A 13,108-nucleotide genomic window follows, 5' to 3' on the forward strand; every position below is an offset into this window, starting at 1 on the left:
ATCCCAAACAGGGACTTGACTTCCTTGAACCATTGGGGTTGGGGTTGGGGATTGTTTTGGCGGGGCGGGGGTAGGGACGAGGATTGATAGGAATCCCCGATCGAGGTTGGGGATTGAGGTCCCCGCCCCACCCTGACCTCGATTTTATATATATATGTATGTATGTATGTATGTATGTATGTATGTATGTATGTATGTATGTATGTATGTATGTATGTATGTATGTATGTATGTATGTATGTATGTATGTATGTATGTATGTATGTATGTATGTATGTATGTATGTATGTATGTATGTATGTATGTATGTATGTATGTATGTATGTATGTATGTATGTATGTATGTATGTATGTATGTATGTATGTATGTATGTATGTATGTATATATCTCTGTGCGTGTGTATTAAATGTTATTTATATTAAATATATTGTTATATTATTTATATTATATATATATATATATATGATGTAACTGTTTCTAGTCACGTACCAATTTTTTTGTGATGTACAAATTTTTTGGCTAAGTACCTCGTTATTTGACTTGCTCCCAGGTGGCCTGTGACTCAAGAGGATGATGGAGCTCCCTGGTGGTGAACTGCTTGGTGATGAGCTACTTGGTGGCGAACTCCTTGGTGGTGAGCTACCTGGTGACGAGCTCCCTGGTGGAGAGCTACCTGGTGACGAGCTCCCTGGTGGAGAGCTACCTGGTGACGAGCTCCCTGGTGGAGAGCTACTTGATGACGAGCTCCCTGGTGGTGAGCTACTTGGTGACGAGCTCCCTGGTGGAGAGCTACTTGGTGACGAGCTCCCTAGTGGTGAGCTACTTGGTGACGAGCTCCCTAGTGGAGAGCTACTTGGTGACGAGCTCCCTGGTGGTGAGCTACCTGGTAACGAGCTCCCTGGTGGAGAGCTACTTGGGTGGACTCGTCATTTGACCTGCTCCTAGGCGGCCTGTAACTCAGGGGATGGTGGAGCTCCCTGGTGTAGCGCAACCCGACTGCCCTCTGCATGAGGTGATCTCCTCTCCTTTGTAGGTGGCGGGAGCTGAGGAACCTGCGAGAACTGAATCAGAGGACCTGGGGGTATTTTCTCGGCGGGGACTCTCCGATGCCTAAGTTAGCATTATGATTGTAGGGAGCTTGGAGAGAAATGAGAGAGTTAGAGAGCAAGGATTACCTCCATTTTTTCATCATCTCCCCCTTGTCTTTGGGGGTCAGAGTCCTTATATAGTGGTGTCCTGTCAAATCAGGTGTAACAGCCTCTGTCAAGTCAGGCGTAACTGCTTCTGTCTATCTGCCGCAGCCGTTACTGTTAGAGCTGAGGTGGCAGATGCAGGCGGCTGCTGCAGAGTACGGCTCTGCCAGTCAAGGGACAGCTCTCAGGACTAGTAGGCACTGCGCCGCCTAGCGAGAGACGTGGGCGCAGGCCTCCGGATCTGTCAGGTACGGTTGTCAGGCAGGAGATCTTCCTACGATACGCCGAGCTGCCCCTAAGTGCCGAACTACCTATGTTGAGCTACCTGTAAGTGCCGAGCTGCCCCTAAGTGGCGAGCTCTTCGTAAGATGCTAGGTTGCCTATGGAGTGGCCAGCTGCCTGTGGCCAGCTGCCTATGCCGAGCTACCTGTAAGTATCGAGCTGCCCCTAAGTGGCAAGCTCTTCGTAAGACGCCAGACTGCCTGCGGAGTGGCCAGCTGCCTATGCCGAGCTGCCCCTAGCTATACCGAGCTCCCCGAGCTATGTCGAGCTGCCCGAGCTGTGCCGAGCTGCCCAGTTGTCAAGAGGCTGCACTGGAGGGCCAGGTGTCACAATTTCACTGGAGGGCCAAATCCGCCCTCATCAATATATATATCAAAACATATTTAAAACTTTATTTTATAATTTAAAATTTTTATTTATTTTAAAAAAATACTATTATTTGAAAATATTTTGGGGATTCGGGTCCTCACGGGGAGCCCATCCCCGTCAGGGATTGGGGATGGGTGTTAATTTCAGAATCGAGGTTGGGGCCTTAGGCCCACGATTTCATTAAAGAGTGTTTGTTTTGCCCTTAGGCCCATGATATTTTATTCCAAAAACACCCTAACACTTTTTTTGTATAAAAAGCAAAATTGAACAAATATAATCTATAGAGTGGTTGCCCATGTCTTATTAAGGGCAAAAATTGTATTTTTATTTTTATTTTCTTTTGATTAAATTTATTTAAATAAACATTAGGTCAACACTGTCATCTAATGGAAGATTGATTAAATTTATTACAAACTATAAGTGGTGTTTTGGTAAAATGCTAACTATAAGGTAGATTTTAGTAAATCCATGAAACTATAAGGGTACTTTAATGTATGACCCTTTTTATTATTTAGCTTTCTCTTAATTAATCCCATGGGTCCCCGCTAGTTTTTTTTAAAGCTGGTGTTGGTTCTTTTTGACTTTATTTCAATATTGTCTAGGGCAGATTTGATCCTAATAAAAGCAGGGCTGGACCATGTAGAAAGCTAAAAGTTTGTTGGTGCTGCTACCGAAAGTAGAACTCTCTAGTCTGGACTCTTCGAATTCGGTTCAGCTTTGTTAAAGGTAGAAGGGATTATAATGTTCTGCTCATATGCTTTGTTAAAAAAATTTGGAGTTAGAGGTGCAACTTGGGTGGGCCTGGGTTGGTAAATTTGGGCTTAACTTTGAGTTGGATTAAACCTGAGTTCAAGGTTTGAGGCTTAGGGAGGGTTGGGTTGATCCTTAATCCCACCCAATCCACCCAAGTTTTACCCCGGGAAGGAGCATTATGATGTATTAGTTTGTATTTTTTATTAAATTATTTTAACTTTTACTAAATTTTCATTTAGTATTTATTTTGTTATTTTAAATGGATTAGAGGTTTTTAAATTAATAACAATTAAGTTTAAAATTAATAAATTTGTTAATTCTTAATCTTGTTAACAAATTTGTAGTATTGTTTTATTTTTTTAATGAAATTTGAATGGATATCAGATTATAAGATTTAATTTTGAGACTAAATTTTTTCTTACTTTTTATTATTTTATTAATAAACATGTATTAATTTGTTTCAACTTTATTTAAAAAAACTCATATTAATACAAAATTAAGCTTGGATAATTAAACTAAAATTAATTAATTATATTAATTTATATAAAATATATAAATAATATATATGGGCCATGTCATATCAGGGCCCATAAACCTAAAACTTCAAATTTAATAGAACTCATACAATCATGCCAGGCCTGACAGAGTCCGTGTACCATTATGCCGAATCAAACCGCGGGCGGCAGAGCCCGATTTACACCTCTAATCGACAGTAGGTGAGGGTGAGTCAGTGATGGACTCTTTAAGATTACAAGATAAGAGTTAACATTTCAAGATTAAGATTAGGATAAGAGATTACAACAGAAAATTTAAAATAATTTGAATCCTCCTATTTACGTAACTGTGCATGGTTATGAGGTGTCACTGCTCTTAACACATGCAACAAAAAATATTCCAATCCAAGGTAATCCACGTTCTTGTAAACGTCAACTGTCAAAAAGAAACTGAAGCCCATATCAAAGAAAATCAATCGCGGGAAAACGTCATCTCGGAAATATAAATACTAATTGATAACATTCCGAAGTTAGGGTTGATTGGTAGTCAGCTGACAAGTCTGGTATATAAATACTAGAATACTACTACTATACTAGTTGTTCCTGCCGCAAATTTCTAAAAAGATCAGGGATGGAGAGAATGTTATCTCTCAAGTTGTTGTTAGTGTTGTTGTTGCTCTCCAATGGTGTTGCAGCAGCATCTCATAGGGTTGTGGGTGGCGAGCAGCCGTTGTCAAAGATTGCAATTCACAAGGCAACGTTAGCTCTTCTAGATTCAGCGTCTGTTAAGGCATACCCTTTTGTTCTTGGCTTGAAGGTAGAAAGAACTAGTACCCATATTCCATTAGTTTCCAATTTGCTCTTCTTTACTCCTTGTACTCTTTGTTTTTCTGTTTCTACTTTGATCTTCTTCTTTACTTCTTATTAATATAATATGCTAATTAATCTTCCTTGCTTCAATGCATCTGTTTAATTAACCTTATTAAACTTGTATGATATTAAAACTTTTGGTCGTAAAAGCAAAATCCTCACTAGAGGAGGAGTAATCATTGGTTGGGAGTTCTTTGACATTTAGCATTTTTATATCATTTGTCCGCTTCTAAGGTTTCTCAGAGAATTTCTGACCCTAGATTTTAGTGGCCCATGCTGCTCCAAATAGCACCCAATCATATGATCATGATATTCCAACTTCCAAGTAACGAGTTTTCCTCTTGACTGTTACAGTGAGTTTATCACCGGCAAGTGATCATCCTGTTTGGAGCTGCAAACGGTGTGTGTGTGTGTGAATTTTGTATCTATTAGTAAAGCTGATTTGAATTTTGTGTTTATCCTAAATTGTCATAGGTTCAAAATTCATATATGTAATTTTAATTCATTTTCTTCATGATAGTTCACTTTATGAATAAATATATAAAATTTTGATCATTTTTTAGTTTAATTTATTTATACTATTCAATATTGATTGCAATCCGAATTTGATTCAAATCCCATATAAGTCTGATGGATAAGATCCAATTCGATCTGTTTGCAGCTCTAATCCTGTTGGAGTGATTTACTAGCTTGGACCATCGATTATATGTGTGTTCCTTTATGCAACAACATGTTATTCCTACATATACATGAAATAATAGGTTTTACATTTACTCTATTGGAATTCTTGACGTTCAGAATGCTTGGGTAGGTTTTAAAGCCATTATCATTGTCTAAGCCTTGTCCCAAATATATGGGGTCAGCTACTTGAAATGATTGGTTTAAATACTTGATCAACTTCTTGCAGGGGGAAGATACTCAGTGGGTAACTGTGATGCTTCATTGCCCCAATCCATCTGAAGATGATTGGGTTGGGGTCTTTTCTCCTGCAAACTTCAAGTAATGCTTTCCTCTATCCTTCTTTGTTATCTTTTGTTCTACTATGCATGGATTAGGAGTTTTTTCCCCACCATACACTAATTCTTGGACCAAAATCCAAACTTCCAGAATAATGTCTACTTTTCCCTCTTTTATTGTTATAATGATATAATCTGGCAGTTTATCGATCTGTCCACAAGAAAGCACTGGTTCAAGAGTACGGGCTCCATTTATATGCTCTGCACCAATAAAGGTTTGTACTTTATCTAATTTACAGTATTGGAATAGTGGAATAATCTTCCTGGTTTTGCATTCAACTAAAAGAATTCTCATTTGGTAATATAACTAATCGAATCTTGGTCATGTGCATCTTCAGTACCAGTATGCAAATTACTCCAGTCCAAATTATACAAAGACAGGGAAAAGTTCTCTGAAATTCCAATTGATCAATCAGCGGGCAGACTTCTCCTTTGTTCTATTTTCAGGTGGATTATCAAATGTGTGTTCATGATTCTTTCTTCTTTTCGTAGTTCACTATTTTTCTTCTGATTCCTAACCAGGATGGTGCTCTATTATAACTACTATTCTTAAATGCTTGGCCATCTGATATTTGATCTTATTTTGTAGTTCACTACTCTTTTGTTGTTATCTTATCATCTTATGAACTGAGCTATTAGAGAATGTGGAATTCCACATCCACTCATAATCAGACTAATGTTACAACTGGAATTTGCAGCCAAAAGTAGTGGCAATTTCAAATGTGATATCCTTTGCAAATCCAAAGGCACCTGTTTATCCACGTCTTGCTCAAGGGAAGTCATGGGATGAAGTAAGTCTATTTGAGCAATCTTCTGAAAGGATTTTGACTATCTTAGGCATGATACATTTGTTTAGGTCTTCAGTGTCCAATGCCACTTGTAGTAGACTGTTCCATTTTAGCATCACTTTCCAACCAATGTTATTTATTATGTAGCTAATAAATTTATTTCCTTGAATAGTTCTGGCCTTCTGGTTTGGATAAAATAATGATATTCCTTTCCTTCCTTTTCCTGTTATTATGTGGTCACTGTCAAAAAACATTATTAACACACTTGGGGTATCTTGATCTCCATGTCATTGTTTATTTAAAGATGGTTGATAAATGATGAATATTTTCATTTGGAGGATTGAGAAGCCATGTAAATGAGGTAATAGTGATTTCTCTGAGGATGAAATAGCTATGTTTATCCATAAAAAACTATAGCTTCTCTAAATGAATCTTTCAAAGATTGGTCAATTTGAAATAGTTATGTTTTGGCAGCAAGCTCTGGTTAGAAACTTTATCTGTTGAAGTATTGGCCTTTGTCTTCTATTTTGTCTTTTGGAACATCTAAAATTCCATGTGCCAAATATCCTATGTTTTCTGGCAGATGACAGTAACATGGACAAGTGGTTATGATATAAATGAGGCTGTTCCTTTTGTCGAGTGGGGCCTGAAAGGAGAACCTCAGATGCACTCACCAGCTGGGACATTGACATTTCAGCGGAACAGCATGTGTGGTATGATCCCTTTTTTTTAGTAGCCTGCTTGATGCAATTAAGACAAAGGGTGTGAATGCATACAAACTACAAATTGCATCTTGGTCCCAAATTTTCTCCTCCAACTAATTAGTGATGCCTGCGAACACGTCTTAGTTGGTTCATCTCTCCACGAACTTGCATTTCTTGAGCATTCTCTTGTTTTAATTGACCATGTTGATCATGTTTGCTTCATTGACATTTTATTTATTTTGGATATACTAATGCTTATTTAAAAGTAAAATAAAAACCTAATTGCAATTTTAATTTCTTCAAACATCAAAGACAAACATAACCTTGTGAGGAACACACAAAGTTAATCTCTAGTTTTTGCACTCCCAGATCTTGCACTAGCAAAAACTGTCCAAAAAAAAAAATAAAACAGCCACGTGAATCCTGTTTTACCACTCCAACATAGTAAGCCATATTATCCATTAAATTGTGGGTCCTGATATCTTTTCTTACTATCTCAATTGATGTCTTTCTTTACTTTCCCCTGGTTCTTTAAAATGATCAACTTGCATAAGATCTCTTCTTTTCACAGATGCAGTGAAAGCACCCCCCAAGGTCCACTTGTATTATCTGCATTGCCATGACCATATTAATAAATCTCCTTATCATATTGACTGATCTAATGTGTTCTCTTATCATTCCCTAACATCTTATGAAGGTTCTAATTCTCTTTCTTTTTTAAAATATCTGGATAACGGGAGTTCCTTGATTTCATTTTCCTTGTGTTTGAATTTCTAGTTTAAGACTTGTGAGCTGAAATATGGTATGTTTTTTCTGCCTTACTGATAGCACGGCTAGAATGTTGACACAGACACAGGAATCAGAATTGAAAATGTTTATGAGCAAGCAAAAACAATTAAAATACTCCTTATTTTATTGAATTTTAACATTATAAACTATAGGCAGTTTTTAAAAGATTATCTTTATTACTTAACGTTTTGTAGGAAAAATGACACTGTACATTAACTGTTCATCTATGCCAAATAGGCAAGAAAGAAAAATGTCAAATAGGAGTGTCCCTCAAGAATCCATGGAGTGTCAGAGTCTGATGCATATTTTAAGCAGACAATTCATCCATTTAGGAGAATACATGCAATACTGGTTACCATGAGAATATGAGTTGCAGTCACGATGTGGAACACCTAATATTTTGCATCCATATTGCTTTATTCTATCAATGCTCTTGGTTGGGCAGGATAACATCCATGGGCTACATTGTGATGTGGTTTACTTGCTGCATTATGCAGGTGCACCAGCACGGACAGTTGGTTGGCGTGATCCTGGTTTTATACATACAAGTTTCCTGAGAGACTTATGGCCTAATTCAGTGTATAAATCTTAATGACGCATATTTTTTGCTGTAATAGGGTTTACAAGAATTAAACAATATGTTTCTAAGAGGGTGGTAATGATTGATCCAGGTATACTTACAAGCTTGGTCACCGATTATTTAATGGTTCATACATTTGGAGCAAGATTTATTCTTTCAAGTCGTCCCCTTACCCTGGGCAGAATTCATTACAGAAAATCATCATATTTGGAGACATGGGAAAGGTAGAATCAGAAGTTAAAAGTAAATAAGCAAATAAACACTCATTATTTGTGTATAACAAATTGAATATACCAGTCGAGTACACCATTTGTAGAGTAGTCTGCTAACTGATATGGTTGCACATGGCACACATGCAGAGTGTTTCATCTATCAATCCTTTTGATGGCTTATCTAACTAGGTTGTCTTGTAGGCCAAAAGGCAAATGGATATGACCCAGTTTAATCAAAGTATTAACTAGTCAAATGAGGGCCATTACCAATCACTTTAATTAGCCAGTTAATACTCATGATGCAGTTGTTTGGGCTGATTAAGTGTTGATTGGGTTAACAGGTCGACCTAGTCAAATATATGATTAATACTTTATTTGCTTGTCTTCATCTATAACTATTTAAAGTAGTATTATATATGCTTTTATTTGGCACATTCTTGCTAGTTGTTTTAAGCATTTGTGATTGAACATGATTGGTTGGTGGTATACAAATACAGATAAGACGTAATAAAAGCAGATGGTGGAGGAGTTTTTGTTAGTTTTCTTCCAATCAATGGTGTACTGGTATTGAGTTGCCATAGATAAAGGAATGCACCAAACAAAGGCTATAATAACTCCTAATTAAATGTTTGATATATTTTTTGTAAGTTTTCTTACAAATTAAGTGTTTGCTATATTTTTCTTTTATTGCACAAGTGCATGCAAATTGACTTATATATGATTTTATCAATATCTTATATTTAGGATGCATCTTTTTCATGATTGGCTACTCACTGCCTTGGCACCAACTAGTCATTGCATCAACTGATTAGTCATCATCATACCACATCAATACTCTTATATTTGTTCTACTAGGACTAACTGAATTTTATATCTATACTCTTATATTTGTGCTACATGTACCATTATGTTATTGTTAGATTGTGTTGAGAAAACTAATGCCAGGTTCCTGTAAAAAAGATAACAAATGGGAGAATTTGGAGGATAAATTCTGACAGATTATCTCTCAGATCGTAGTAGGACAAACTGCATTTTGGATCTATACTCCTGCATTTGGGGAGGGGCCATTACTTGGTGTAATGGTAATATCTTGGGCTGGAAAGCCTGAGAACGTGGGTTTGTGTTTGAGGATGGCCACTTCGTGCAAAAAATGCCAAAGGTTATGATCATACCCACTCTACCCCTCCCAAGACCCCAAATAGCTGGGACCAACATTGGGTAATTGCCTTCTTTTAACTCCTGTATTTGGGGCACATATACCATTTTTCTATCGTTACACAATTTCTGCAGTCAACGTAGTAACTAAGGACTTCTTGCTTTTACCTAAAAGAAGAAAAAAAAGAGGGAAAACAAAAGTTAAACACCTTCTTAATTCTTTTGTCTGAAGCATCAGTAGGTAGTAGTAGTTGTTTGCCTTGGTTGCAGGAAGCATCTACCTAAACAGTAAGCTACACTCCCAGTTTGACCTTCTTCATTCCCTCTTTTTTAAGTGAACTCTACCTTCCATAGTAAGCAGCTTCCACCTGGATATATTCAGATTTGCATAAAAAACTGTCAATTTTGCTTCTTTTTTTTATGGATTCTAAATATTTTTAAAATTCGTCTGCAAACTCTCCAAAGTTTTCTTATTATAGAAAATGGAGAAACATATTTTAGCAAATGATTTACGCTGTTCCAGATACCAAACATCCACTTATCCTGATGTTAAAGTTTGACTTTTTCAAAGCATTATCTTTGTTTCACCAAAAAAAGCATTTATCTTTTGCTTCCTTGAAGAAGTGATAAACTTTGAGCTTATTGAATAAATATGCATCAGTTACTGTGGAGCCTAACTAGTTTTTTTAGTGGATTCCAAATATTTTAAAAATCCATTTACAAATTCTCCAAGGTTCCGTTAAATAGGGACAATTTTCAATGCAAGATTTACCCTGTATACCAAATGTCCATCTATTCTAATATTAAATCTAGACTTTATCAAAGGATTATCTTTTGCTTCCTTGAAGAAATGATGGATTTTTTAGCTTATTGAATCAATATACATCAGTTACTATGGGTTTTTTTAGCTTACGGACTAGTTTTTTTCTTTTCCATTCTTAACATAAGAGTCATTATTTAACTTTCAACTCATGACTTTGTCTTGTGCAAGTAGGTTGTCTATAAGAATAATGGTAAACAGGTTAACATCCATATTTTCTACATTTTCATTTTCCAGGCAGAGCGTGATGGTTCTAATGAATATAACAATTACCAGCCAGGCTCGCTTAATACCACAGACCAGCTTATCAAGGACTTGAACAACATTGACATAGTTTTCCATATTGGAGATATGCCATATTCAAATGGATATATATCACAGTGGGATCAGTTCACATCACAGATCGAACCCATTGCATCAACTGTGCCTTATATGGTTGGGAGGTTTGCTGACTTTGCATTTTTTAACATTTTAAATGTATTTCTTTTTTACTGGGCTTGGATATATTACTGATGGAAGTTACTGAAAAATTTGCTTTTATTATATTTCTATGTAGTGGCAATCATGAACGTGACTGGCCTGGAACAGGATCCTTCTATGACACTACAGATTCTGGTGGAGAATGTGGCGTGCCAGCTGAGACCATGTTCTATGTTCCTGCTGAGAACAGGGCCAGATTCTGGTAACTAGATAATATTTCTTCTTCATCAATTCCAAAAGTTGGAATAAAAAGTTAATGTTGGTCCTTGAACAGAAAACTGACATTAAATCATAAACATGATGGTGCCAATTGGCTCAGTTGGTAAGGCCTCTGACTGGTTGTAATGGAGACTTGGGATCAAATCCCTTCATCACCAGGGTTAGGGAATGGGATGCCCCCTACTGTGTAGCCCCATGAAGAGGGGGGAAAAACTCATGGACAACTAAAATAATCACCACGAGGAATATTTATCATCCTTCTGAAACAAAACACGTAAAGGATATATACTATGCTGTCATTCGCTGCCAAAAAGACTAATTGTATTACATCATTTTCTTTTTGTAGGTATTCAACGGATTATGGTATGTTTCACTTCTGTATAGCTGACAGTGAACATGACTGGAGGGAAGGCTCTGAACAATACCGTTTTATCGAGCATTGCCTAGCATCAGTAGACAGGAAGAAACAACCTTGGTTAATATTTGCTGCTCATCGTGTCCTTGGTTACTCCTCTGGGTCTTACTATGGCATGGAAGGCTCATTTGAAGAGCCAATGGGAAGAGAGAGCTTGCAGAAGCTTTGGCAAAAGTATAAGGTTGATATTGCTTTCTATGGCCATGTCCATAACTATGAAAGGACATGTCCCATATACCAGGTAATTGATAAATTGCCAATGTATGTTATATCTTTCCATGAGGTTCTATTAATTAAAAGACAATATCCTCTTCATGTAGAGTATACAATGCATGAAAGTGTATGCAAATAACATGGGTGCATTTAGTGAGATGGGATGGACTCCCCACAAAGTGTGTACCTGACTGCCCATCCCCCCACCCCAATTGGGAACATCTCCCCATGACAAGCACGGAAGATGTTCCCAATGCATGGGGGAAATGGGCTGTTGTGGGGTGTGCTCTGTGGGGAGCCATCCAAACTTGCATTTAGTCTGTTGACTTTGTTGGTTAGCTCCTTATTTTCTGAAGCCAAAGCTTTTGTTCAAGAAAATATCACCATCATATTTGGATTGCTGGGATGGTGTATCACTTTTCTTGAATTATATGATTTAGAACTTTACATTCTACCCACCTTACTTTCTCTTGTTTCTTGTGATGCAGAGCCAGTGTGTAAGCACAGGAAAATCTCATTATTCAGGTACTGTGAATGGGACCATTCATGTTGTTGTTGGTGGTGGAGGTAGTCATCTATCGGAGTTTAGTGATCTTCAGACCCTCTGGAGTCTCCACAAAGACTATGATTATGGATTTGTCAAATTGACAGCATTCAACCATTCCTATCTACTCTTTGAGTACAAGAGAAGTAGTGATGGAAACGTCTATGATTCTTTCACCATATCAAGAGACTACAGAGATGTCTTGGCATGTGTACATGATAGTTGTGAACCAATCACCTTGGCAACTTGATAAACATTTAATACATCATTAGGGAGAATGAATTTGTACTTCAGTCAATATGAAAAATGCTCCATTGATGTAAATTTAAATACAATCTTATTAATATAAATGAAGTTCAATACATGAATAGTTTTTGTCAGATAATGTGGGTGACTCTAGTGCAAATGATGTGGTTAATGCCTCAGACATGGCATCGCCAAAGAAATGCACCAAAGCTCATTATTGGTTTCAAGGGAAATAGCCAAGGGTTTGATCCTCTGCCCATGTGTGGATTCTAATGCCAGAGAGACTGACTTTATACTTTTATGGGGGCACTTATCTGATAATCCCCCTATGCTGTTTTGGGTTAAGTAAGACTCCATAGTGTTGGATTATGGACTCATGGACACATAGCAACAATTACCTTTCTTAAAGTCATGGAAATAAATGTCCTGCACAAGAAAGTATGACCCACAATATATTTCATGCCATCCATCAGCCAATGTGTTACGGTGTGCCAAATAGGAACTTTGGCTCTGGTTGACAGCCATATGCCGAGCATGTTACCAACTTCCTTTGGGAAAGTTAAAGCCAATCAGGTATTGTGAACAGCGATCTGAATTCTGGGTGCTATAATAGTATAATGACAGAGGACGAGCTCCAATGCCATCATATTCATTGTTATTCGATCATTTCGATATTGATACAAATTTTTATACCCCTGATCATGAAAATAACTGACAGATGCAATCAGATCATAAATTCTAAGAGGTGGATGTCCAGGCAGCAACATACTGAAAATCTGTCTCTGAGATGGTCTGATCTGGTCGTGTGTGTAGATATCAATGAGCTACACGATAGCGCCAAGCAAAAGCAAGTTGATGGAAGGGGTGAGCAAGTGCAGAGAGAATATGGGTTCATATGACAAGAAAATGGAAAATTTGCACTATGATGGACTGAAATTCTAGAACTTGTCTGAGTTATCTAACTA

At 37.3% G+C, this 13,108-nt stretch overlaps 1 protein-coding gene across 2 annotated transcripts; it reads left to right on the top strand.

Annotated features, from left to right (window-relative positions):
* The first annotated feature begins 3,620 nt into the window (after positions 1-3,620).
* Positions 3,621-12,266, top strand: LOC104591707 (putative inactive purple acid phosphatase 27). 2 transcript variants are annotated; one of them, XM_010250686.3, is made up of 12 exons: positions 3,621-3,909; positions 4,870-4,961; positions 5,121-5,193; positions 5,317-5,439; positions 5,677-5,769; positions 6,350-6,479; positions 7,757-7,838; positions 7,931-8,063; positions 10,264-10,469; positions 10,583-10,708; positions 11,072-11,381; positions 11,842-12,266. In XM_010250686.3, the coding sequence occupies exons 1-12, from the start codon at positions 3,724-3,726 to the stop codon at positions 12,145-12,147; spliced, it is 1,860 nt and encodes a 619-aa protein (XP_010248988.1). In that variant the 5' UTR covers positions 3,621-3,723; the 3' UTR covers positions 12,148-12,266. The 2 variants fall into 2 exon arrangements, with proteins under 2 accessions (XP_010248988.1, XP_088758850.1); XM_088902724.1 differs by lacking the exon at positions 3,621-3,909 and adding an exon at positions 4,005-4,362.
* Positions 12,267-13,108: the final 842 nt, after the last annotated feature.

This window comes from Nelumbo nucifera, chromosome 4 (genome assembly GCF_055504915.1).
Source record: "Nelumbo nucifera cultivar China Antique chromosome 4, China Antique-T2T, whole genome shotgun sequence".
Taxonomy (NCBI): Eukaryota; Viridiplantae; Streptophyta; class Magnoliopsida; order Proteales; family Nelumbonaceae; genus Nelumbo; species Nelumbo nucifera.